Raw genomic sequence first — 26655 nt, 5'->3', positions numbered from 1 at the left:
ATTTACAATAACCAATAATAAGGCACACAATTGCAATTTCTTGGCAACGGCGCCATTTTTGACGATCGGAACTCTGCTGGTAAAGAATTTTTTTTTATAAAAATAATTACGTTGTAGGTATAGCTTCTAAACCGGCAAGAATTTCCTTCGTACAAAAATTTGGTTGTCACAAGTAACAAAACCCAAATAAATTTATAACCGAAGTATTTAAACCTCGGGTCGTATCTCAAGGAATTGCAGGGAAGTATGATTTATTATTAGTTATGAAATTGTATATTTTTGGGTTTTTGAAATAAGGAACAAGTAATTTAAATGGCAAGAAAAATAAATTAATAATTATAAAAATCTCTTGCAAGGTATAAGAACTAGAAATCCCATCCTAGTTATCCTTATTAGGTGTGATGAGAATTGTTATTGCTCCCACTTAGTTAAGCCTTACTAAATAAAGGAAAGTCAAGTGGACCAATCAATTTGATCCTCAAGTCCTAGTCAACTCCTGTGGAACGACTAGCTTTAGAGCAATCCAAATCAATCCGCAATTTCCAATTTTCAATCATCTGCTGAGTTTGACAACTCAAGTGTCACCAATTACTTAACCAAAGTAAAAAGGGAATAAATCTTAAATTAAATTAAAAGCATTATAAATAGAATAAAATAATCATAAATCTGAAATACCTCAATTTATATTAAATAGAATATTCAAATCTAACATGGAAAGATTCATAAGCCAATTTGGCAACATAAGTAATTAACAAGTAAAAGCATTAGAGTAACTAGAAGTAGAAGAGAATATAAAATTAAAGTAAACATTGAACCTGGAATGGAGTAATAACCATAAAGTAAAAGAAATCCTAATTCTAAAACCTAAGAGAGAGGAGAGAACCTCTCTCTCTCTCTCTCTCTAAAACTACATCTCAAACCTAAAATTGCGTATTTTGAATGTTGTATGAATTGTTGTTATTGATTCTCCCATTCTCTGGCTTCTATTCTGTGTTTCTGGACTTGGATTTGGGCCGAAAAAGGGTCCAGAAATCGCTGGGGGCGACTTCTGTAATTTTCTGCACGTGGCGTCCATCACGCGTGCGCGTGGGTCACGCGTTCGCATCATTTGGAGTTTTTCCTTGTCACGCGTGCGCGTCAGTCACGCGTACGCGTCAGTTGTATTCTGCTCTAGGCACGCGTCTGCGTCGTTCACGTATACGCGTCACTGCCATTTCGCGCTAGACACGCGTCCGCGTCGTCCACGCGTGCGCGTCACTGCCTTTTCTTCAAAACTCCATTTTTGTGCTTTCTTTCCATTTTTGTATGTTTCCTTTCTGTCCTCTAAGCCATTCCTGCCCTATAAAGCCTGAAAATACTTAACACACAAATCACGGCATTGAATGGTAATAAAGGATAATTAAAATTAGTATTTTTTAAAGCATAGGAAACATGTTTTCACATATATCATAAAATAAGGAAGGAATTATAAAACCATGCAATCCATATGAATAAGTGGGCGGAGAATTGATAAAAACACTTAATTGAGCACAAGATGAATCATAAAATAGGGGTTTTTCATGTGCCTATGATTAGGTTTTAGTATTTCATTCTTCGTATTTTTCTTAGCCAGCCCATTAGAGTTGCAAAAATAATCCTAAGACACAGTTAATTCGGAATCAACTTTAGTGCTCCCCTCATATCCCACTAAATCATCTATTCCTTCAAGCCAACATTACGAGCTTGAAATGTTACTAAATTCATTTGATTGAGACTTAGATATTCATAACTCCACTCGTTTAAAATTGCTTCTGAATTCAGCAATCTATCCTTGTCTTCAACCTCCTCTCGCAACCCCTCCATTATCACTTCTGTTACCCGATCTGTACGGTTTGTCAAATTTAATGATTTTTCCGACCACAAAACTACATCATCACAAACTCTTGCACATATATTCTTCTGTTGTTCACATCTGAACATTTCATCTTCCATAGTTTCTATCTTACAATTCGTCCCATATGTTTCACGTTCCATTTCTTTTACCAAAATGTCAAATCCACTAGTGCCTATTGTGATATGGGCCCATTCATTGATCACATCCATCACACATGTGTCAATTTGTCTACGGCCGACACTAAAGGACCGGCACGATTCCGTCACTTCGTCGTAGCCAACCACCTCACCCCATTGGTTCCCTATTATCCGGAAAGTGTCCCCGGACCAAGCATGTAACGGAATCCCGAAGCATTCCAACCACACTCTTCGAGTTTCACTCCTCTCTGACTCGTCCCATCTCCATACACTATGAAACAACTGTAGCTGACTATTCATTTTGAATGTGTAAGTCTCTTCCGTATTCAACAGACTGTCAAAGGTCAACAGAGCTTTATATGCTTCCATTTCTCGCACCTCAATAACTTGAGGAAAGTTCTTTGCAACCGATTCCTTCAAGGACCTATAGTCAATAGCCTTCGTCGTTCTACCTACCAGGCTTCTCTGCAACCAAACCAAGTTTTCTTTCGCCACAACTACTTCCACCTTCTTTGTCCACCCATTCCTGTGTGGATTTTGGGCCGTTTTCTCCTTTGTTAGATCTTTAGTAGGGATAGCTGAGACTTTCTGATTCTCTTCTTTTCCTGGTGATAGCTGGCCTCGTGGCTGCACCTTGTTCGTGTCCTTCACATCAGACATTCTCCTATATTTAGCTTCCCCCACGAATACAACCTTACCTCTCAATCTAATACGATTTATATCTACTATAGCCTTCAAGTCTCCTCCTTTTATAGTATATCGTATGAACGCAAAGATGTATGAACTACCTTCTTTTACTTTCTCAATAAGTATATGTCGTTTATGCGTTCAGTCCAACTAAACAGCTGAAAAAGTTCCCTCTTAGATATGTCTTTACATAAAATACTTGGCAATAAACATCATTTTATTCTTATAATACCTAAAATGTAAATGCTTCTTCATAAAACGAGATGTTTACTTCATCAACTGATTTTTTAACCAAGGATTTTTGTACATCCCTTCAACCAACACGAATATGACACTCCTGAGCAGACTTTGGAACCTTATTGGAAGCTAGTTGAACAACTCCTCTCAAATCCCTTATGCCGAAGAACTTTCACTTTTGATAGTTTCATTACTTCTTTAATTATTTCTGATTCTAGCTCATGTTAAATTTTTGGGAGATTTTTTTTTCAAATGTCCTAGACATGGACAATTCTTATTTTATCCTCATGAATAAAATATCTTATTTTTTGTAAAAATACTATTTACTAAGAACTATTATTTTGTGTATTTATAATTTACTCTCTCCTTTCTTTAATTAAATTTTATTTTTTAAATTTTGTTCGGATCAATAAAACTATTAAATGTATTAAGATTTTAAAATAAATGAATTTATTAAATTACCTTTAATATCAATTACTATGATTACTTAGTATTATTATTGAAGTTGATTAAAGTATATTAATAAGGGATATGAATGCAAAAGAAGGATTAGTATTAAATTAATTTTTTGAATGGATAATTATTTGTAAAAGTATAAGAGTTTAAAAGTGAATAATTATTTTTTTTAGAGAAAAAATATTTTAATTCATAAAAATAGACAAACAGTATTTACATATTACATAGAAAAACACTAATTTTAGATCCAAAAAAGGAAATATATAATCTACGTGTTGAACAATAAACTTAGAAGAGGCGTGACATTTTATTATAAAGAATTTTAATGAATAGAAACAAAGATAAATTAAAAAAAATTGTTTTTAAAATGACAAAATGTGTCTGGTTTTATATGTGACAAAAAAATACTTTCAAAATTTAAAGGTAAATTCTAGCGCATTGCTATCAGATCGGTTATGCTTTATGGTACAGAGTGTTGGGCGGTCAAAGGGAGTACAAACATAAGTTAAGTAGGGCAGAAATGAAGATGTTGAGATTGATGAGTGGTCATATGCGATTGGATAGAATAAGGAACGAATATATAAAAGAGAGAGTTAGAGTAGCACCTATTGTGAAAAAGATGGTAGAACGCGTCTCAAGTGGTTTGGACATGTGAAAAGAAGACCGATAGAGTGCCCAGTCAGGAAGGTGGAAGAGATGGAAGATAGACAAATGGTGAAAGGCAGAGGAAGACCATCCATGAATTGGTCAAATGAGATCTTCATGTAAATGGTCTTTCTATAGACATGATACATGATAGAGTTCAATTGCATCGTTTAATCTATGTAGCCGACTCCACCTAGTGGGACAAGATTTTGTTGTTATTGTTGTTGTCATTTTTGTTTCTAAAGCTATATAAGTAACACCCTCACTATCAGAAGTCACGCTTCTGACTGCGCTACTCTGATAGCAAGAAGTATTACGACTACTTTACATACTAAATATTAAAATAGGAGCATGTGACTCGACACTATATCACTGATTTCTTTGAAAAACCATAAATAAATACTTTATCTTAAGAAAAATGCAAGCATGCATAGATTCATATACAAGAATCCTTACATAATAACTCAATATATTATACATATAAAACATACAATTCCTATCCCTCTTACAAACTTGTAATAACAAAGACGAGGAAAGAAAATAATCTAATTAATACAACAGCATATAAACCAAACGCAGTATAACCCTTCTGATCTTAATGCTTCTTCATCCGGTTCCTGAAAAGGTAAAGCTGTAGGGGGTGAGAACCTAACCACACGGTCTCACTATGGAATTTCAAAGTTGTCATAAAAAGATATTTAAAAAGAAAACTGTTCTCAAGCTCAGTGATTATCATTGCCTTATGAATCTTTAAAAACCCATAGGAAATCGTTCAAGACTTTTTCAAAGAAATAATGTTTAATCTTTCAGAAATCCGAAACCTTTCCTTATAAGAAAATCTCAATCAGAAACTAACCACACAATCAAACAACAACAGTCATTAATTCAGCACCAAAGTTCATTCTCAAATGTAGCATGCCAGGACAAACACAGGCAAGACAGACAAGGAAAGCACAAGTAGGTAGCAGTTACAGCAAATAGTTCATGTAGCAGTTAAGAACAGTTTAGCAATTAGACGAACCAAAACAAGTTCAAACCCAAGAAAAGCATACAAATGCATATGATGCATGCCTGTCCTATGGCTGATGAGGCTCATCTATCGGTTATCCAGCCAACCCGACAAATCTGAATTGTCCTTAGACTATCCCCGACGTGCATCCCCAAAAGTCTATGCATAGCTTTTTCTTAAATAATCAATATTGCTCAATGGGAGTAACATTCCCTGGAATTTATATAGTGTCCGGTCACACTTACGTCGTAGGGTCAACAGAGTATCAAGTTTTTAATATGGTACACGTGGTGGCAAGCCATGGTACTTTATCCAAGAAACCTCGTATCTCAGATAATTCAAATTCATAAGCCAAATGAATAATTCAAAGTTCATATCTCAACATTCTCAACATTCTCAACATCATAATCATTCATCAATCCAAACCTCATTTCCAAATTCATTCAGAAACCATATTTCAAAGAAAATTCTCATCATCCTTCTTTCCATTCCGTCCGTTAACAATCCCAATTCAAAATGTAATTCTTTCTTTGATAAATAAATCAATCTTAAAACGTATAATGTTTTAAACACAAATCTTTTAAATTAATTACTTCAAATAAAACTTCCAATTTTATAAAATATCGGCAGCATCTCCTCTAAAACTTGGACACTGCCACCCTTTTCAGGTCCCAACCAAACCAAACCAAATGCCTGTTAATCAGTCAAATCACTTCCAATAACCATTACCACAACAACACTCAATCCAAGGAAATTGCAAAATCCAGAATTCAATCAACCAATCCTATAAATCGTAATTTAAACCGACTTCAACCAACAGCATCAATCAATAGTTAAGAATTCACGGTCTTCTCAAACAGTTTCAAATCAAACCATTTCTCAAACACTTTTCGAATCATTTCCAAAATAGCAAATCATTCTCAATAAATAACCCGTTTTCAAATATCAAGTCTTTTTCCAAATTTATTTTAAAATCAAATTCCGATATCAAATCGGGTTTAATATCAAATCAAATTTCAATATTAAATCTTTTCTAAAATCAAACCGTTTCCAAAATTAACCTAAAAGGCAATAATAAATCTTCTCAATAATTCAAGGAAAACCACTTTAACAACATCAATCAACTAATCCAAATATCCAACTTTCTCAATCGATCAGTTTATCAATCAAACTAATAATCACGTTCAACCAAAATAACTCAATTCAATTCATAAGACTCACGAAATCACAAAAATGTACGCGTTAATATCGATTTATAACAACCCTGTAATGTAAAATAGATTTAAGAAAAATCCTACCTCAAATAATCAAACCCGCAGCTATTTTAACGCAATAAACCCTCTTTTCACCTTATTCTGCAGCAACTACATCATGATTTGTATTCCAAGCACCCTCTGCTAGCGGAGAAGAATGGCAAGCAAAAGTAATAACCGCAAACACAGCAGCTCTAGGTAACAAACAGAATAAATACAACCAAGTAAGGAAAAAAGAAACATTACACACTAATAAAACAGAGTCGAAATGGAGTATTATGGCAAGATAAATTACAACAGAATTTGTCTTACCTACCAGAAAAGAAACAAGAGAATGGGGAACGGAGAAGCCATAGCTTCAACAACATTTCCTTTCAATAATCAGAACGGCGAATAAGGGCACATCCGAGCAGAAATGGCAAGCCAGTGGTGGCAGTAGCATTAATCTGAGTGATTAAGGCAGCAGAGACACCAACAATAATCAAAACAGTGGAATAGAAAAGAAGTAGAACAGGGTTCAAGAAAGCAAGAAACAAGGTTACCGATGAATCTAGCCCAGAAGGCAGCAGCGTAGGCAAGGCTTCTCCTCGACTGTGAAAAGCGGCGGTGGCACGCGATGGTGGCAACTCTGGCGACGACAAGGCATGGCGGTGGCTGCGCAGTAAAGAACGGCGGTGCAACACCTTTCCCTCTCACCTGCAACTCTCTCTTCTCTCACTTGTGAGCTCGACGGCAATGGCCATGGAAGCTTCTCGGACGGCAATAGAGGTGCGAACGGCGGCGATGGGATTCTGCTCAGTGGGCTCGACGGCGGCGCAACGAGGACGATAATGGTGACTGGGTGGCACGATCCTCCTCCTCGCGGCTCTCTCTCTCTTCGTCGTTGACTTGCGATGGCGGCTCGTGACAGATCGGCAGCGACGGCGACTCCCCATGGACGGCGAAGCAGCACGGCAGCGAGAAACTGACGCGGGTGCAGGGCGCGGACAGCTTCCCTTCCTCTTCCTCTCCTTCTTCTCGGCGGTCCCCTTCCCCTCTTCCCTTCTTTCTTTCCTTCTTTCTTTCTTTTCCTGATGGGTTACGTGTATTTTGGTTGGCAAAAAAAGGGGTTTTCAGCTGCTGTAGGTGTTGGTAAGGGTGGGGTGAGGGCTAATGGCGGCTAGGATTTCATTAGGAGTAAGGAAAAAATTGTAATTTAGTTGAGGTTAGGGTTTGTGTATAAAATTAAGATTTTGGATTTAATTATAGTAAAATAATTTTAATAAAATTGGGGCATGGAGTATAAATTTTGAAAATCTAATTAAATCTCTAAAATTATTTTAAAATATTATTTGTGGTATAAAAATGCTAATCGATTTTCAATAAATTACTCTAATTGAAAATTCATGATAATATAATTAATTTTTCTTTATCTTTAACTTAAAGTATTAAATGATATAAATTAAATTATCTAAAATCTAATCATATAAAATTCTTATTATTTCATAACTACCAATTTTATAATTTAAATATAGAAAATAATTCAATAATTATAAAATTAGACAAAATTCTAATTTAAATAGCCAAACCTCGTTATTTCTCGAATTTCTAGAACTTTAATCATGAATAGGAAAATAATCCATAAGTATAAAATTTGGATAAAAACCTTAATTTATTTCAAATCCAATTAATTGCCTTTAATTATTTTCACTAAAAATAATTTCTAAAATTGAAACTATAAATAAATATATAATTTGAGATTAGTTCAAAATAGGACTTTTCAAAAGTCTTGGGGCTTACATCCTACCCATCTTATAAAAATTTTCGTCCTCGAAAATTGATACAAAATAAAAGAGATTTTCATATTACTTCACTCTTGAACTTATTTAAAGAGATGGCAAAAAGTCCTCATTATATATATACATATAGTTTTAAATACCAGGCTTTTCATATGCCATAAAAGTATAAAGGATATAAGTGTGATACGAAACAGAAGTTACAAGTTAGGCTTAATGTACAAGATGATATGTTTCAAACACGTGATGAAAAAGTAAGGTAGAAAAAGTTTATAAAACAAGCCGGGGTTAAAATGATGTGCTTAACATCGACTTACTGATCTCATACCAACTTCAGAGATTCAACTATTCAAACTTCAACATAATTTATCTCCACCATTCTTAATCGTACTTCATTGAGCAACTCATGCGAAGGTTCTCAACTTTGTTAAACACTTTGCAAACCTTACCACTGGTCATAAATCCCATATCAACAGAACTCTTTCACGTAAAACAAAGTTTCACAACTCCCTGTGATGTCGTATACTTACGAGTTTCATCTTTTGCATTCACCAAATGTGTCCTAAAGGACTAAGGTGTCGTTTACCTAAGTTTAACGGTCGCAAGAAGTATACTCAGAAGGATAATAGACCATAGAAAAGAAAGAAAAAGCGACAAGGACCGCGTTCGCGAGAATTTGAAAGAATAAATGCAATTGCAGGTAAACAAGGATGCTCAAACAATGGAGTCAAGAAAAGAGAAGGAGGAACGATATATCAAATTGAATGGCACAATTTAGAATACATAAGCCAATACACTACAAGAAACATCGTTAAAATCGACGGCTAAGCCGTCGATAATATTAAATTTCGACGGCAAAATGGACGCAGGAGGTGGTCGCTATTAAGCTTGTAGATTTTTTAAAATTCTAATAAAATCGACGGCTTGCCTTGTCGTCGATAATAATGTAATAAAATTGACAGCTCTTTCGTCTATAATATGATATTGAAAATTCTGCATACTTACTAAAATCGACAACGTTGCCGTCGATTTTATATAATAAAATCGACGGCACTTATGTCGATATTTGTTTCAAATAAATCGACAACAGTTTTGCCTATAATATGTTTTAATAAAATCGACAACATTGTTATCGATATTTGATTCAATAAAATCGACAACAGTTTCGTCTAAAATATGCTTAATAAAATTGACAGCATTGCCGTCGATATTTGATTTAATAAAATCGACACAGTTGCCGTCGATTTTAATAGTTATATGTTTTAATTATTTTTTTTATTTGAAAAATAGTAAACAATTAATGCAAATAAACTTTTAAATATATAAATAAAATGTATACAGAATATTAGATAACAAGACAAATAAACTTTTAAATATAAATATAAAATTTATACTAAATATTAGATAATGAGTTTACAAACTTACCAAAGTAATAAATAATCCTCTAATATGAAAACTCAAGATAAGATAAATAACTAAATTTAGACTTATATTCATTTAAATTGCAATCCACTAATAATACAAAATATTTAAAGTAAAGTAATTAAATAGCTTGGATCACTCTGCACACCATGTGAGGCAGTGTTGGAAGGTTTATTGGCTTGTTGAGTGCATGATCTTGGCACACCCAGAGTAGGCATCATGTGAATCTGAGGCTCCCCTTTCGGCCTCGGCCTCGGCCACGGCTGCGATCTCCATCTCTACCAACCATATCCTATACACATTTTATTAAAAGGTAAAACAGAAAATTAAAGAAAATTTATTAAAATGACATTCTTTAACAATTCATAATATATTCAGATACATACCTTAACTAAACTTGTGATCTGTCAAATTCAGGAGGCAAGTCCATATGCTTTCTATAAAGGACCATTAAAAGGAAAAGTGATCTGTCAGGTAAACACTAGTGTCAGAGTCCAAGAGGAGAAACAAACTTCACAAATAAGCTGAAATGGATTTATCAATCATCCAATATATTTCTTAAAGTCAACCAATAAGAAAACAGAAAAATAACAAGAATGCTTTAGTAGCCTACATCATCTTAAACTACAATGAGTTCAGGATATTTATGCCATTTTTTATTATTCTGAAAGATGCTGTCGAACAAACGTGTTTTCAAAAATGCATGTCCTAGCAAGTTTTGTTATTTGTTTCGAAATACTTGCAACAGTTTGCTTGATTTCTTTCCGAGCAATCTTAATATGTTCCATGTGAGAGGCTTATCTGTTTGCTAATTTAGTATGAGGTTATAGATTTTACTTAACCAAGACCACACAGTCATAAACTTCACCACCAAATTTGTAATATTACTGCATATAAAGCCTTAAACTTATATCAATCATATAAATTTAGCTTAAATTGATTTCCACCTTGCCCATCTGTTCTGAAACCATATAAAACCTTGCCTTGGCTGCAATCCAAGATCTCTTGCTAGCTGAATCTTCTTCTTTGGCTCAAGCTTGGACTCTGACTCAAATATGCACTCAAGTGATCTAATTTGCTCATCACTGAACCTTCTCTTGTTCTCTATCTTACTCTTTTTCTTCTTAGCATTTTTGTTCTGTGGTAGTGCTACTTCTGAACATGTGAAACTTTCAACATTCTTCCCTTTAGATGCTTGAATATACTCATCATCACCATCCATCATATATGCCTAGTGGGTTCAAAATGGATGATGATTTTAATTTCAAAATCTATGGAATTGGAATTCTTGGATAGAAATAGACAAATATGTTTGTCACCAACATAGAAAATATTATGAAAAATATAGTTTTAAAAGACTAGTGGGGGGATCAGGTGCAGAATATATAGCAATAAAGAAAGCATGTTATGTTTATGTATATGTATATGTATATGTATATGTGAATGGGAAGGTTATTGTTGGAACTTGCAAATGAAGGATCATATGGACCTATGGGATTAGATACCGTGTGGCTCTTGATGTCTTTGGTTCTCTGTAGGAAGAAATTACATGTGATAACCTATTTTTATGATATTTTTTATTAAAAGAAATAAAGAAGCAATGTTAAAGAAGGAAACCTTTTATGGTAATGATAGCAACTTCCCTAGACGTTAATACTAAATAGTTTTGAATGAAGACTAAGCTAAGCTTCAGTGCATCTTCTTAGTGCTACTAGCCATGTTTGGATTCTTTACTCTTACACCTCCCTTAAGTCTACTAGCCATGTTTGAATTGTCTTAACTCATCCTAAAGAAAAAAAAAACACAAAATCACATTTAAAAAAAAACAAAAAATAATTTGTGCTCTGTTTAGACTGCAATATCGTTTTATAAAATACAATTTTTATACCATATTGACAGCAGGACCTGTTAGCAATGAACATATTGACAGCAGCACCTGCATAAAATCATTAGCTTTAACAATAAGCATTTATACAACATATCATATCATGAAACAGAAGAAGAAAAATATGTCCATGCATGCATTATCTTGGATATAGTAAAAGCAGGACTCCATTGTTCTTTCAGTATATCTAGGCAAATATTGCCATTACTGTTTATTTTGGGATGGAATACCTTGGTCCTGAATGCAACCTGTAAGAGTTCACAATTTTAATCAGATTCATTCAACCTTTTACTATTTATTGTACTATTTATTCTTCATCCACTTCCCACAGAAAGGACTAATCCTTTTAAGGTTAAGCCTATAGTATAAGACTCCATACATACTGCCAATGATCCAACCATTTATGATTAAGTTATAAACAGGTTTTGTAATGAAAGTTACCCTTCTGACTAAAGCTACTTTGAATTTAAAATAAGCTTATCAAGTAATTCGCCAAGCTTGTCGAGTAAGGTTGCTTAGGCTGCTGCTGAAGTTGGCAGTAGTTCGTGTTTGAGAGAACACTGTACACTGGATTTCCTATAAGACTGAAATTCAAGAGATTAAACATTTATAATTGTTAATCAACTTCCTAAACCATGCAAATATTTTCTAACCAGATAATTACATCAATGTGTTTTTGTATTGCGAACGGAGGATTACTAAGGAAATCTAGTTGTCTTGAAGATCAACAAGCTGCAATGGACAAATGTTGTCACCTAAGTCTAATGTATTGTTCAATTCATTGTTCCTCAGTTTCCTACAATGCAAATAACATCAATTTTTATATAACATAATAAAGGTAGATTCAAAATAAGGATCTTAGGAACTTACACTTGCTGAATTTGAGGAATGCTGAAGAGCTTTGATGGAAGAGGACCTTCCAAGGATCCAAACTCCACAAATTATAGATAACTATAATACATGAGTTTCCCTTAGTATCTACCTATGCTATACTCATTTCTTTTTGCCTTAAAATACTTTTTACTTGTTTATTATTGTAGTTAATAATCAAGAATTAGCAGGGGACGCCATATAACCCATATTTAAATGGGACTTTCATAATTCCTTAACAAGGATTAATTACGACACATGAATTAGCTTATATTATGATCATTATATTAATTAAACACATAAAGAGTACACAGTATCCGAAGACAAATATTTCAAAAGGGGACCATGATGCATGGAGAACTAATAATAAGTAAAAACGATCTCTCTTAAATAAGGCAAAATAGAAATTTCAACTACAATAACCGATCAAACAAATTTGCCACTAAAGTACAACTTCCAGCGAAGTATACAGAGAGACTTTATATTATATTATATATTTATATATCTATACAAGCCTATGAAAATGCAAAACGTGCATCATATGAACCTAGAAGCCAGAATGATGATCGAGTGAGTAAACATTCTTAAACATAATTGTCTCCTAAGTAAGTACAGTAAGGTACTAATAAGTCACTTACCTCTTCTTTTCTTTTGAATGTATCTGTGTTTCCAGATATAAATCCCAATAACAATTCCAACCACCAGAGCAACCACTGAACTGACTATTGGAACAACTAGCACTGCTACACTGCACAGCAAGACAAAAAAAAAAAAAAGAAAAGAACTATATTCAAGAACCAAGATACAACAGTAAAAAGTATTCAATTTTTTTTTCAATCTGGAAGCTGGATCCTTAATTGGAACTGCATGCAATTCACTTACCTTTTCAACTCCAATTTTCTTGTTCCTTGTACCAAAGCAGCAAGTATATCAAAAATTCAAAATCACTTCAAAAATAAAAATCATAAGTTAGGGATGGCTAGTATAAATTAGACAATTAGAGAAGAGATGAATGTAATAATTTAGAAATATTTTAGGAAATTGAATATAATTTATCCAAATATTATTAATTAGGTGATTCAAATTAATGTGTTCAAATAATAAGAAATCAATCCTATTGAAACTAGGATCTATAAAAAAAAAATCCTATTGAAACTAAGAAGTAGGATTAGAGAAGAGCTATACTTGATCTTCGTCCTAGATTTTGTGTGACAAATGAGATTTGAGTCTTTTGATTCTCCTTACTTCAGGCTCAATTGTAAAGGACTCAATGCTTCAGGAGATGCAAAAGCTATGGTCTCTCTTGAGCTAACTTAAATTATCGATTTCGCAACATATATTATATATTCTCTTTAAATTTAGAGAACAGGATATTACAATTAGGTCAAGTTTACACCTGAAATAGGGAATTTCCAAATGAAACTGAAGTTGGCTTTGGAAAGAGTTCAGTAACAGTTAGAAAACGATACCTGGTTCTTGTGAGCTTGATTGAGAGAGAGCGGAAAAGGACCAAAGTAGGAGGAGCGACGGCAGCAACAGAGAGAAGGAGCAGCGGCGGCGCAAGCAAGAGGAGCAACAGTGGGGAGCAACAGCGGCACGGCAGCAACAGAGCACGCGGCGGCGTGAGCAAACGGAGTGACAGTGGCATAACCGTGATGGCGGCAGCGGATAGTGAGGGTTTGTGAGGAATGCAGAAAAGAATATGGAGGCTTTGTTCAACTCGGCTGTGGGATCGCTAGAGAGGGAGAGAGTAACTGAGTGCTACTACTTTTGAATTGGTGGGTCACTGTGTGTTGCTCCCTTTGACCCAAAACTGTGCTTCTGAACATGGAAGCGGGAAGTGGGTGCAGGATTGTTTTTTTTAGCAATAAAAATCGACGTAGAGTTGTCGATTTTAATTTGAAAAAAAAGCAACGTCTTTTACGTCTATTTTATACATTAAATCCACACTATTCATTTAATTTTGGAAAGCAATCTAGACTGTTCCAATTTATCAACGGAACTGTTGTCGATATTTTAAATATAAAAATAGACGACATGGTCGTCGATTTTAAAATAAAAGTATTTTCGTCTCCCTAGTTCGTCGACGATACGACGATAGTTTAAGAAGGGTTAATGCAGCATAAAAAAATCGACGACCAGGCCGTCGATTTTATTATTTTATTTTTAAATTTTATTTTTTTAAATATCGACAGCAAGCCGTCGAAATTTATCGACGGGAGAGATAGCCGTCGTTTTTTTGCGTCGATAAATACGCTTTTTCTTGTAGTGATACAATATAATAAAAAGGGACACTTTACATTTTCAAAGATTTAAGGGTTGGCATCGTACCTAAAACAATTCCAATATTATGTCAGAGAGTGCAAGATTTCATAAAGAGGAGTATAATGAGAAGGATAGACATTCTTAAAGATTTAGATAGCAATTTACAAATAAGAGGCGTACATATAGAGAGATTAAAGAACTTCAATGGAGACGATGAAAAGAAAACGGTGCATCCATTAGAATGGAATTCAAGCTAAATCAAAGTACAAGATTCACAAGAAAGTGACCAGAGTCAAGGACGTCATTTACAAAATCCAAGGGAATATGTAGGAACGCAATCAAATGAAAGGTCCACAAGGAATAGATAAATTTAAGAGGACGATCAACTTATCTAATAAAAAGAGAAGATATGAAATAAAAAATGGGGGGAACTGAGCAAAGTATATATGTTTGCGTTACCTTGAAACTCCGCGACTCCTTATAACCTTGTACACTTACCAAATTTATTTTTCGTGTGCACAATTCATGTCACTAGGAGCTAACATACAAGGAATACAGAACTTGAGAAGAGAAGGACAAACGGCATAAACGGTATTTGCAAGAAATCGGGAGATTGCTCAGGTTCACAATTAGACAAGGATGGTATTTCGCAAGGACTTTGAAAATACGTGAGATTATCAACAAACAAGGATGTATATAAGTAATGAAGTGTAATGTAAAGGGAGTTAATTCGAAAGTTTAAGAAGGAATTCTGAATTCAAGAGCTTCAACATGAGCAATAATAGGAAAGAGAGCACATCAATTTAGAACAACTTCAAATTGAACCTAAGGGAATTGGTTTATCTTTTTCTAAAGAAAGTATATAAATTCAATATTTTTCAAAAAAAACTAAACAAAGGTAAATATTATGTTATACTAGATCAAATTCAAATTAAAATGATTTGTGTAAAGTTTATTAAATGAAAATTAACTGAAATGAAAATAGAAATCTTACTTTAGGAAGCTTGAAGAGTTCGTAGATACATAGTTAAGTAAATATATATATATATATGTGTGTGTGCATAAAATTTTGGGATAATGTTACAAAAGGATTAAATTATGTTCAAATAAAAAAATCTAAAGTAAAGTATTCTTGTAAAGATAAATAAAGACTAAGTAATACTCTTGGATAGAAGCATGTTGTAACTATATAAAGAAATTATTTATTTATTATTTTATATATATATATTGTAGGAAAGTACTTACAAAATCAAAGGCTGTCGTATTCAAAATTCAAATAATGGTTACAATCAGAATCAAACAGAAAAAGAACCAAAATGGAACTATTTTTTAAAACAAGATTCCAAGATAAGAGTTATAGAAGAAAACTATTAGAATTGATACATTTTATCAAAACAAGGTCATCTTTTATCATTTTTACGAAGAAACACAAAATCAAAGATTGTAATCCGAGCAGGACACACAATAGTTACAGAATACAAAACAGAAGAACTAAATCGCATAATCAGTTTACTACGAATCGCGACTCTTAATATTTCAAATGATTTAGGAATCAAGGATTATGCATTGCACCAAAACTAATTGGAGATCAAATCGACAAATACTAAATTTATGAACAGTATCAAGATTGAATGTTCCTTAAAGATTCAAGTAACAATTAGGAACATAATCAAGTAAAGATATATATGAATGACAAGATATAGTAGAAAAATATCCAAATCACATTCCAAGAAAGAAATCAAGAACTAGGGATTCCAATATAATTGATAAAGAAAAAGATAATGTCAAGCACGAATAAAGATTATACGTCGAAACGGAACTAATCTCTGGAACGCAGTTTCTAACATTCCTAAAACCCACGACTCGCGTTATCTATGACTCGCATATCGTCTATGACAACCCATTAGTGCTTACATATATATAATTCACTAGTTTTAAGCCGGCCAAACTTAATACCATGAATTATGCAATGCAAGACTAATGGCATTAATTAATAGACCGTCATGTGCATTAAGCTCTATTCTCGTTATTCAAACAAGACCTACTACATGACAGACTCTCAGAGTATGCAATTAAAGCATAATCAGTCCATTCCCAAGGCTCTACAAGAAAGACTGCTCTGATACCATAATGTAACACCCTCACTATCAGAAGTCACGCTTCCGGCTGCGCTACTCTGATAGCAAGAAGTATTACGACTACTTTACATACTAAATATTAAAATAGGAGCCTGTGACTCGACACTGTATTGCTGATTTCTTTAAAAAATCAGAAATAAATATTTTATCTTAAGAAAAATACAAGCAGGCATAGATTCATATACAAGACTCTTTACATAATAACTTAATATATTATACATATAAAACATACAATTCCTATCCCTCTTACAAACTTGTAATAATAAAGAAGAGGGAAGAAAATAGGCATAGATTCATATATAAGACTCCTTACATAATAACTCAATATATTATACATATAAAACATACAATTCCTATCCCTCTTACAAACTTGTAATAACCAAAGACGAGGGAAGAAAATAGGCATAGATTCATATACAAGACTCCTTACATAATAACTCAATATATTATACATATAAAACATACAATTCCTATCCCTCTTACAAACTTGTAATAACAAAGACGAGGGAAGAAAATAATCTAATTAATACAACAACATATAAACCATACGCAGTATAATCTCTTCTTAATGCTTCTTCATCCGGTTCCTGAAAAGGTAAAGCTGTAGGAAGGTGAGAACCTAACCACACGGTCTCACCATGGAATTTCAAAGTTGTCATAAGAAGATATTTAATAAAAAAACTGTTCTCAAGTTCAGTGATTATCATTGCCTTATGAATCTTTTAAAACCCATAGGAAATCTTTCAAAACATTTTCAAAGAAACAATGTTTAATCTTTCAGAAATCTGAAACTTTTCCTTATAAGAAAATCTCAATCAGAAACCAACTACGCAATCAAACAACATAGTCATTAATTCAGCACCAAAGTCCATTCTCAAATGTAGCACTCCAGGACAAACATAGGCAAGACAGACAAGGAAAGCACAAGTAGGTAGCAGTTACAGCAAATAGTTCAAGTAGCAGTTAAGAACAGTTTAGCAATTAGGCGAACCAAAACAAGTTCAAACCCAAGCAAAGCATACAAATGCATATGATGCATACCTGTCCTATGGCTGATGAGGCTCATCTGTCGGTTATCCAGCCAACTCGACAAGTCTGAATTGTCCTTAGACTGTCCCCTGATGTGCATCCCAAGAGTCTATGCATAGCTTTTTCTTAAATAATCAATATTGCTCAATGGGGATAACATTCCCGGGAATTTATATAGTGCCCGGTCACACTTATGTCGTAGAGTCAACAGAGTATCGAGTTTTTAACCTGGTACACGTGGTGGCAAGCCATGGTACTTTATCCAGGAAACCTCGTATCTCAGATAATTCAAATTCATATGCCAAATGAATATTTCAAAGTTCATATCTCAACATTCTCAACATCATAATCATTCATCAATCCAAACCTCATTTCCAAATTAAAATCACAGAACAATTCCCAAGGGGTTGGAATCTTGTTCATCCTTGGGGTGGTTGTGTTTTACCTAAGATATAGGAACTTCAGAAAGAAGAAGAAAAGTGGAGGTCGTTTCATAAGCTGGGCTTTGATGAGTTTGAAATTGTGAAATTGATGAGTGAAGACAATGTGATAGGGAGTGGATTATTTAGGAAGGTCTACAAGGTTGTTCTAAGCAGTGGTGATGTCGTGGCTGTCAAGATATTATGGGGAGAAACCAAGAATGGAAATGGAATTGGGATTGTTGGTTCTGAACAAGATGAATTTGATGTTGAAGTTGAAACACTAGGAAAAATAAGGCACAAAAATATAGTAAGGTTGTGATAAATATTAGCATTTATATTAGGATGAAAATGAAAATTGACAATGTTAATCTTATCTTAGTCAGGAAGATAGTTTCAACCTTTATATTTATTTCTTTTGTCTGTCTTTTTGATGTACTGTAAATATTATACTTGCAATTAATTATAAAATATGTATATTACAATCTGTCTCTCTATTGCCTGTTACGTTTGGTATCTTAAAGTTGAATTCTGTTATAAGTTTCAGGGTCTGCAAGGACAAAAAATTGTTTTCCTTGAATTGAGAATTCTAAGGTTTATATCAAAGAATCTAACGGTATTCTTCGAGAATTCTTATAGTGCATTCTCTATAGATTTGTTTTGTTCAGCAGAATTTGGATATATCACTATAGTCCTATATCGGGCAGATAGAAGAAAAGCATAGTTCTTATAAGCTTCTGATTGTAGTTTTCCTTCCGCCGAGCTGTGTAACGCCAGCTTGTGACCCAAGTGGGGGTAACTAAGGTGATGGAACAGGTACTTTGGCTTGCTAGGTTGGGCTTGCAATGGCAAACTGTTGGCCTGCCCACTCCAAGTTGAGAGTTGGGCCCGGTTGTTTGGGCGAAGGCCTAGGCCACTTGGCTCCTAGAATGGAGGGCAATGCGTGAGGCTGGTTTAATAACAGAGCAGCGACCACTTCCTGCTCCCAACAGTGGAGGGATTACAGGCCGCCGCCCTTCTGGCCCAAAATGGCCTTGTAGGCCTAGTGAACCTGAACCATCATTTTTTATAATTTCCAAAAAAAAAAAAAAATGCTACCCCGGTTTGGAATTTATTAAACACAATCTTTTTTCTTTATACCTTGCGATCTCACTCTCGGAACATCATATACTTCATGCTGATTACTCTTAAAACATAGTTATTTATAATTATCTACATAAGCATAACGTACATTATTTAATAATACACCTTGCCATCCCACTCATTCATTGAAGAAATCATGTTATTATGTTAAACCAAACTTTTTAGAGCACAGCGGTAACAGAATGTCAACAATGACTGCTGATGAATTTGAGTGTAATGAGAGAAGATGGAAGAAGAAGAAGCTGAAAAATTTTTCTTGTATATTTATTGTTGCTTTAATTACATTGGAGACTCATATATGTATATATTGCAGGATCACTAGGATTGACACTATTGATTGACCAAATAAAATGCACTAATGCGAACAATGAAAATGATCAAATTCTTGCTAGACTTACATGCATGTGTCTGAAAAGGATCACTAGAAGAGGGTTCGAAGTTTTTCCATTAAAGTCAATAGAGCCATCGACAATTTGATCAAAACTATTACCAAGTATATCTTGGGGCTTGAAGATGGACAGTTAGAAGAGGCGGTGAAATTTTCTAAAAAAATATTATGCAGTTTGCACTGATATGTTTATTATGATTCGAGTATCTCCTTTTTGAAAGTTAAATGTGAAATCACGTTAGGAATTATTAGTATGTGAAATCACGTTTTCTTTAACCATTACACAAAAATTGCGTCATGCACAATGCGTCATTTATGCTGAGCTATATATCTCTAAAAAAAGTCATTGGAAGTCATATATACGACAGAGCTAATAATTTAATTTATATAGAAATTCTTAGTAATAATCATTAGTGGGGGATTATACAACTCAATGAAATAAATATCACTAATTATTGGAAGCTGTAATGGCCAGTATATTTGTGTTCACAAGAAACAACCTGACCTGGAAATTAGTTAAGAAAATGACAAACTTAAAAATTATAAAATATAGAATCTAATTAATTAATCTTATAAAGCTAGACTTGCACCACAAGAAAAATGAGTATTTTATAACCATGAGTAAATTGTTATGATATTTATTGTGAGGATTTGCACGACACTGAGATGAGACCTAATGTGATGATGATTATGAGGAAATTTGATGTGATACTATTATAATTTTGATATGGTATTAATTAAGGTTGATATAGAATGATTAATAACATGGTACTTGAGTGGTGTCCTTTTGTATCTTGATTGAGAATAAAAGTGTTGATAGAAACAAGAGACGAGAATTGATGAGAATACAGTGTGTGTAACTCGTATTACAGAATAGAACTCTTACCTTTGTTCAATAACTCTTACACACACAACCTAGAAAGGCAAAAAGAATGAGAATGAAAGTAATTACAGAAAGGAGAGTTCTTTGCTGCCTGTAGATTTTGATATGCACGTCGTTTAATGAGATTGGGGTAAATTTTTTTTTTTATATATATTTGTATACTATAGAGCCATTTTGTATATTTATACACGTGATTAATTGATGGTAAATATTTTCATGAAGATGTCTTCATATAAAATGGTATTGCAAACTATTAAATTATTTGATATATTTAAACGATCTAACACTTTATAATGTCATATTTCTATAAAAATGTCTTTATAAAAATATTTACCTTATATAATTATTGTTCATTCTAGCTCGTTAAACTCCTATATCAAGCAACACATCATTTAATAATTCTCTATATTAAAATTAAATAACTGCATACCGAAGACCTTAGTGTGCGTGTATGTCTATATATAATACTAATTTTATAATCAATATATGTTACATATTACTGTTTCATTATAATTAAAAATTTTTTTTTTTTTTAAATTAAAAAAATTCTCTGTTCATCTCTCTCTTTTTCTATCACTTTTATTTTTTTTATCTACTATATCTTTTTTATATACATTACTAATAATTTATTATAAATTTAACAATCAAAATATATAATATGACATTCTCTAATTATAATTAAAATTAAATTAAAACTAAAATATAACTGTATTATATTACTAATTTAACAACCAAAATATGTCATATGACATTCATTAAAATTAAAATAAAATATTTTTTTTCAAAATTAATAAACTCCATTTCTCTATTTCTCGATATACCTTTCCCACTTTATATATAATTTATAATTTATATTTTATATTATTAATTTGACAAACTAAAATATGTCACGGGATATTTTTTTATTACAATTAAAATAAAATATTTTTCTCCAAAATTAACAAACTCTCTCTCTCTTCTTTCTTCTTCTTCTTTACCTTTCTCTCTCTTTTTTTTCTCATTTTCTATTTTTCTCTACCTTTCTATTCTATAAAAACTAAAATTAATAAAATAATATAATCCAAACAAATTCATAAAATTATAAGAAATATATTAAATTTATAATTAAATATAATTAAAAAATAATTTCATAATTTTATTCACATAAAAAATATATTATTATATACATATTTTTTTAGTTTTTTTTTTTAATTTAGTTTTAAATTTTTATCGTTTATCTTTTTAATTATATTTTCATCACTTCTCTTCTTTCAAATATTTATTACATATAATTTGAAGAGAATACTAATATTGTGCTTAATAATTAGAGTCAAGATTCCATTATTTCAAAAAAAAAATTATTTTTAAACTAATTTTATAACTACTAATATAACTTTTTTATACTAATATCTAGTTATATATATATATAGAGAGAAATTATTATTTTTAAATAACAAGCATAAAAAATAAATTTTTTTTGTGCAATACATTAAATTTTTTTGAAGAGTTAGATAATGAATATTAAAATTAATTATTAGTAAAAAATTAAACTCTTTCACATAAAAATAATAATTATAAAATTTATTATTTAATTTTTTTATTATGAAAATTCTGATATTCTTAATCAACAAAGACTTTTATCTCTTAAGACTTTTTAGTAAAAATAGTTTATTTTTATAAATTTTTTATAACATAAGCTATAATATAAAAACAAAATTAACATAATTTTAAAAGATTTATATTGCCCGTTATATTATTACAAAACAAAACACTAATATATATAATCCAAACTTATATTACATACAATGATTGCTTAAACGTACTGGCTTTGTAAATTGTAATACCTAAATTAAAGTTTGCAACAATAATAACAAAATCTTATATCCTCATTAGATGATATCGACCATATAGTTTAAACGATGTCCATCGTTGAGTTTATACTTAAATTTTTTTAACCACTTCATATATAATCTTTTTCAATATTCATTTGTCTTCTGTGTTTGTTTATCCATCTCATCCATCCTTTTAATTCGACTATATGTAAAGCATCCTTAATTAATTTAATTGATCAATTGATTTTTGCGCAGTTGGTCCTAATCTGGCCAGTGGTGCCAGTAAGAGGGCTAAGGTTGCCCATTTTAAGCATTGCGTTAGCAAAATCAGTGGCAAAGCTTTGCGCGTCGCTGCCATAAGAGGTAACTTGAGAGTCGGTGGATCCTCCATTGAAGAGTTGTTGATCGGAGTGGAAGAGACCCTTTTGGCTCTGCAAATTCTTGAAGTAAGCATTGTCAAAGGTTGTTGGAGTTGTGGTGTCAATTGGTGACAAATTGCTATCATCACCTACGCTAGGACAATTCGCTTGCAATGACGTTGCATACGAGGAATCTATGTTACTCTCGTTGTAGATTCTTTGTCTGAAGGTCACGCATCTTGCTTCCCCAATTGTGTGAGCTCCTGAAAATAAAAATAAATAAATAAATAAAATTTCCACAGATAATAAGCTGAACGCATGGAAGATATATATATATATATATATATATATATATATATATTCTCATGCATTTACCTGATAAAGCAACCATTTCTTGGGTTGTGAAACCTTTATTGGAGAAAGCAGTAATAAGTTGACTTAGATCGAACGAGAAACCTGGCAAATCTGAGTTAGCAGAGCTTAAACTTGCTGTCGTTGAGTCTCTTCTTCCCAATTGCACTGTCCAACTGGGCCCCCCAAGCTGAAAATTATCATTATATTATATTATAAAAATACATATAGAGAATCAATTTTAATTTTTTATTTTTATTTTTCGAAAAGTCGTTACTATATGGTGGCCGTGTCGGAGGATAGTCGGCAACCAAACATGAAGTTTTGTTTGTACTTTACTTGATCTAACGTTTTTTGAAAAAAAAAACAAAAAACTGTTTCTTCCCCTCCTCTATTATATTAGACGGAAAAGACAATGATATTTGTATATATTCAATTTGATATTTATTAGAGACACTTGTTAAATTTAGGCAAAAAAAAAAAAGGATAAAAATGAGTTAAAAAGTGTATGAAAACTACAATCAAATTAAATAAAAGATTTTACACCATTCTAGTTAGTAGACAAATAAAATTTTCTTAGAAGAAATATGAATGTTAGTTGATTTGAGTCTCTTACTTAAGGAATCCAATGATAATAATAAAAAAAAATGAATCAAATAGATGTACAAAATAAATAATATTATAACATAATTATTTTATTTTTGTTTTTTAATTAAAAAAAATACTCACAGCAACAACAGAGTCTCTAGCAGCAACGGCAAGAATATCAGCACAAGAAACAACACCAGGGCACAAGCTCTCTACTTGGGACTTTATGGTATCAATCACTTCAAAACCTCTTATTGAATTTGCATTTGGACCTGCTGTCTTTTCTCCTGTAAAATTTGATGTATCATCTAATAGTACTGATGCATCACACCCCTGAAACAATTTAAAACAAGCAAAATGAGAATTGTTAAAGCTAAGGCAAACAAATTGAAAATTAGTTTTTAATATGATATTGAATTTATTTAGGCTTCTTTCTAAATCACTGTTGTACTGCAGGAAATCCTTAGACACAAAAGGCATAATATTTGTAAACAGGTTTGTTTTGATTTATTGCATCAGTTTAATTCTTACATAAAAGGTGGCATATATGATTTTTTTTTTTATGTATTAAGAAATATATCAAAAGTAAATTCAAAAAAGAATAATAAAAATCAATCAATAATTAATTGGTATGAATTTTAAATGGTATAAATTTTTTAGATTTTAAATATAGTCATCACATGCATATTTACAATTAGGTTAAAGTAATGACCCTGATATAAAACTATTTCTCCTAAAAAGTTTATCGCATAGAAAAAGGTATACGAAAGATTATATTTTTAACTTATCCTTATAAAAGTAAATGGTCACATGTATCCTTAATGAAAAACTACTTTGGATAGTTTTGTATACGTTTTATGTTTTTATATCGATTGTTATTGAATAAATAAATAAAAAAAGAAAGATGAAAAAATAAAAATGATTAAAAGAGTTGTAGTGAAAGATGACTTGCTTGAACAAAGCAATCATGGAAATGGAGACGAAGGAGGGATGCTCCCATGCGAGGTTCGTTGTTGACAGCAGAGTCTACTTGTGTTTTAATGGTGGAAAGAACATTTGGACATGTTGTTGAGTAAAAATCAGAGGACAATTGAGCTGACACTATTGTCCCTATAAACAAGAATAATAAGAGAAAGTATTGAACAAGTTTGTGAATGGACATTGTGAAGGAATTACAATTAGAATCAAATTCTCAAGGTCTATGTATGTCGAGGCTTATGGATGGTTTATTTGTGCTTATTTTGATCCCATGAAGTGCCTCACGTATTTATACACCACTAATAAACGGAATTATACAAATATTCCTCTCACTAACTCGTATCGGAAGAAAAATCAATTATTTGCTATTATACAAAAGTCTTTTTTAGATTTGCATAATTTTTGCATTAGCTTATCTTTATGGAAAAGTCTAGGGGCAGCAACTTTTGTGTTTTTTAGCCAGCACTTAACCATCAAAACAAAAGTGAATAATCTCTCACCATTAGATGTAATCTCACACCATTAAAAATACTATTGATGGCCAATTAATAATTACAAAATACCAAAATTGCTGCCCCCTACCATTTCTCTATTTTTATTTGTCTTTATGTTAGTTTTTTTTTTTTTGGGAAATAACAAAAATCAAATTCTAAATTTTTGGGTCATATAAACTCTAATACCATATCAAAAAATTATTTTTTTTAAAAAATGTAAATTAACAAAAAAAAGAGATATATGAGTAATTATATATCTGCAACAAATACAATAGAAATATAGAGTAATAATAATTAGCAACTTGTGATTAGTGTTATGAATGAGTTTAGTTGTAGAAGTCTACACCTTCATATATGTTAATACTCAAAACATCTATTTTATCTAATTTTTTTAGAGGTGGCACGTAAATTTGATAGTCATAAAAAAAATTGTAGATCTTGCCATTTCATCAAATCAAGTTTTAACTAGCAAAGAGTTAAATTATAAAAAGTTAGTTCAATATTATCATCTTATCTTATCTTATCGTGCAATTATACTATTTATGGGCCTCTTAAGCCCACCAATAATATATACACTACAGTAATAATCAATGCAGAACATAATTTTTTTCGAAATTAGAAATGTCTATCTTTTAGCAACAGTTTTAAACCACCACAATATGTCAACAATGTTTAAAAATGCAGCGTTTATATTGCAACTGACAACTGTCACTAAAATAAAAATACATATATAACATTACAATCTTTTTTGCAACGGTTCTATAAACCGCCACCAACTTCTTTTATTTTTGTTATTAGTTCTTTTTTGGTTTTAATAAATTTTTTTTATTTCATAATAACTAATAATTTTCTCTTTTATTTTGTGCTATTTTTTATTTTTGTTTAATTTATTAAAAAGTAATTAAAATAAATAACATTCAATCAAATTAAAAAGCAAAAAAATGCTAAATTGAAACTATTATGTATAAGTGCATTATTACCTATGAACTAAAAAGAAAATATTGTGCAATAAATAAATAGAAAAGACAAAATCAAATAGACTTCTATAAATATCCATTTCAGTTCATTCAAATTCATGGTTTTTTTTTTGGAAGTCATGATTATCAGAAGAATATGGCCTTCTGCGCGATAAAATTGGTGTACTCCCCAAAAAATCCAGCTTTGCAGTAATGTCATGTGGTAAATCATCTCATTGTCTTTAAAAGAGGTATTTCAAAAGATTCTACATCATTTGTCTCTTCAATTTTAAGGTATAAATTTTTAGTATATATAATAGAAACTAAATACATGCCAACTCAAAGGAAATTAGCACAACATTAAAGAATTTGCCTATGAACTTATTCAGATTATATTCCACTAATTTTTTAAAGGTTTAATTACTCTATTAGTCCTTATAGTTTCGCAAAATTGTCAATTAGGTCCCTATACTTTTTTTCCTTTTAATTGGGTTCCTACACCAATTTTTTTTTTCAATTAGGTCCCTCTTAACAGTAATTGGTTTAATTATATAGGGACCCAATTAAAAAAAATTGGTACAGAGACCCAAATAAAAGAAAAAAA

The 26655-nt window shown here is 31.9% G+C and overlaps 2 protein-coding genes and 1 long non-coding RNA gene across 15 annotated transcripts; all 3 read right to left on the bottom strand.

Moving 5' to 3' along the window:
* Window positions 1–4411: 4411 nt before the first annotated feature.
* On the bottom strand, window positions 4412–7513 carry LOC112743811 (uncharacterized). 2 transcript variants are annotated; one of them, XR_003172447.3, is made up of 4 exons: window positions 6840–7513; window positions 6610–6743; window positions 6343–6491; window positions 4412–4652 (listed from the first exon to the last, which is right to left on the bottom strand). It is a non-coding gene; the product is annotated as an uncharacterized lncRNA (long non-coding RNA). The 2 variants fall into 2 exon arrangements; XR_003172449.3 differs by having other exon boundaries at window positions 6614–6743.
* Window positions 7514–9439: 1926 nt separating this feature from the next.
* Window positions 9440–14150, bottom strand: LOC112743810 (homeobox-leucine zipper protein ATHB-12). 10 transcript variants are annotated; one of them, XM_072214685.1, is made up of 8 exons: window positions 13719–14150; window positions 13132–13196; window positions 12888–12997; window positions 12044–12330; window positions 11383–11963; window positions 10442–10725; window positions 9881–9961; window positions 9440–9786 (listed from the first exon to the last, which is right to left on the bottom strand). In XM_072214685.1, exons 5-7 carry the CDS (start codon window positions 11461–11463, stop codon window positions 9886–9888), a joined length of 441 nt encoding a protein of 146 aa, XP_072070786.1. In that variant the 5' UTR covers window positions 11464–11963; window positions 12044–12330; window positions 12888–12997; window positions 13132–13196; window positions 13719–14150; the 3' UTR covers window positions 9440–9786; window positions 9881–9885. The 10 variants fall into 10 exon arrangements, with proteins under 10 accessions (XP_072070786.1, XP_072070791.1, XP_072070788.1 ...); XM_072214690.1 differs by having other exon boundaries at window positions 9440–9772; window positions 11383–12175; window positions 12250–12330; XM_072214687.1 differs by having other exon boundaries at window positions 12250–12330.
* Window positions 14151–22215: 8065 nt separating this feature from the next.
* On the bottom strand, window positions 22216–24875 carry LOC112743808 (cationic peroxidase 1-like). 3 transcript variants are annotated; one of them, XM_025793154.3, is made up of 4 exons: window positions 24576–24875; window positions 23765–23956; window positions 23093–23225; window positions 22216–22947 (listed from the first exon to the last, which is right to left on the bottom strand). In XM_025793154.3, the coding sequence occupies exons 1-4, from the start codon at window positions 24783–24785 to the stop codon at window positions 22562–22564; spliced, it is 921 nt and encodes a 306-aa protein (XP_025648939.1). In that variant the 5' UTR covers window positions 24786–24875; the 3' UTR covers window positions 22216–22561. The 3 variants fall into 3 exon arrangements, with proteins under 3 accessions (XP_025648939.1, XP_025648938.1, XP_025648940.1); XM_025793153.3 differs by having other exon boundaries at window positions 23060–23225; window positions 24576–24874; XM_025793155.3 differs by having other exon boundaries at window positions 22533–22947; window positions 23141–23225; window positions 24576–24873.
* Between the last annotated feature and the right edge of the window lie 1780 nt (window positions 24876–26655).

The sequence above is a fragment of the Arachis hypogaea genome, chromosome 14 (genome assembly GCF_003086295.3).
Source record: "Arachis hypogaea cultivar Tifrunner chromosome 14, arahy.Tifrunner.gnm2.J5K5, whole genome shotgun sequence".
In the NCBI taxonomy this organism is placed as follows: Eukaryota; Viridiplantae; Streptophyta; class Magnoliopsida; order Fabales; family Fabaceae; genus Arachis; species Arachis hypogaea.
This window is presented reverse-complemented; position numbering and strand designations above follow the sequence as displayed.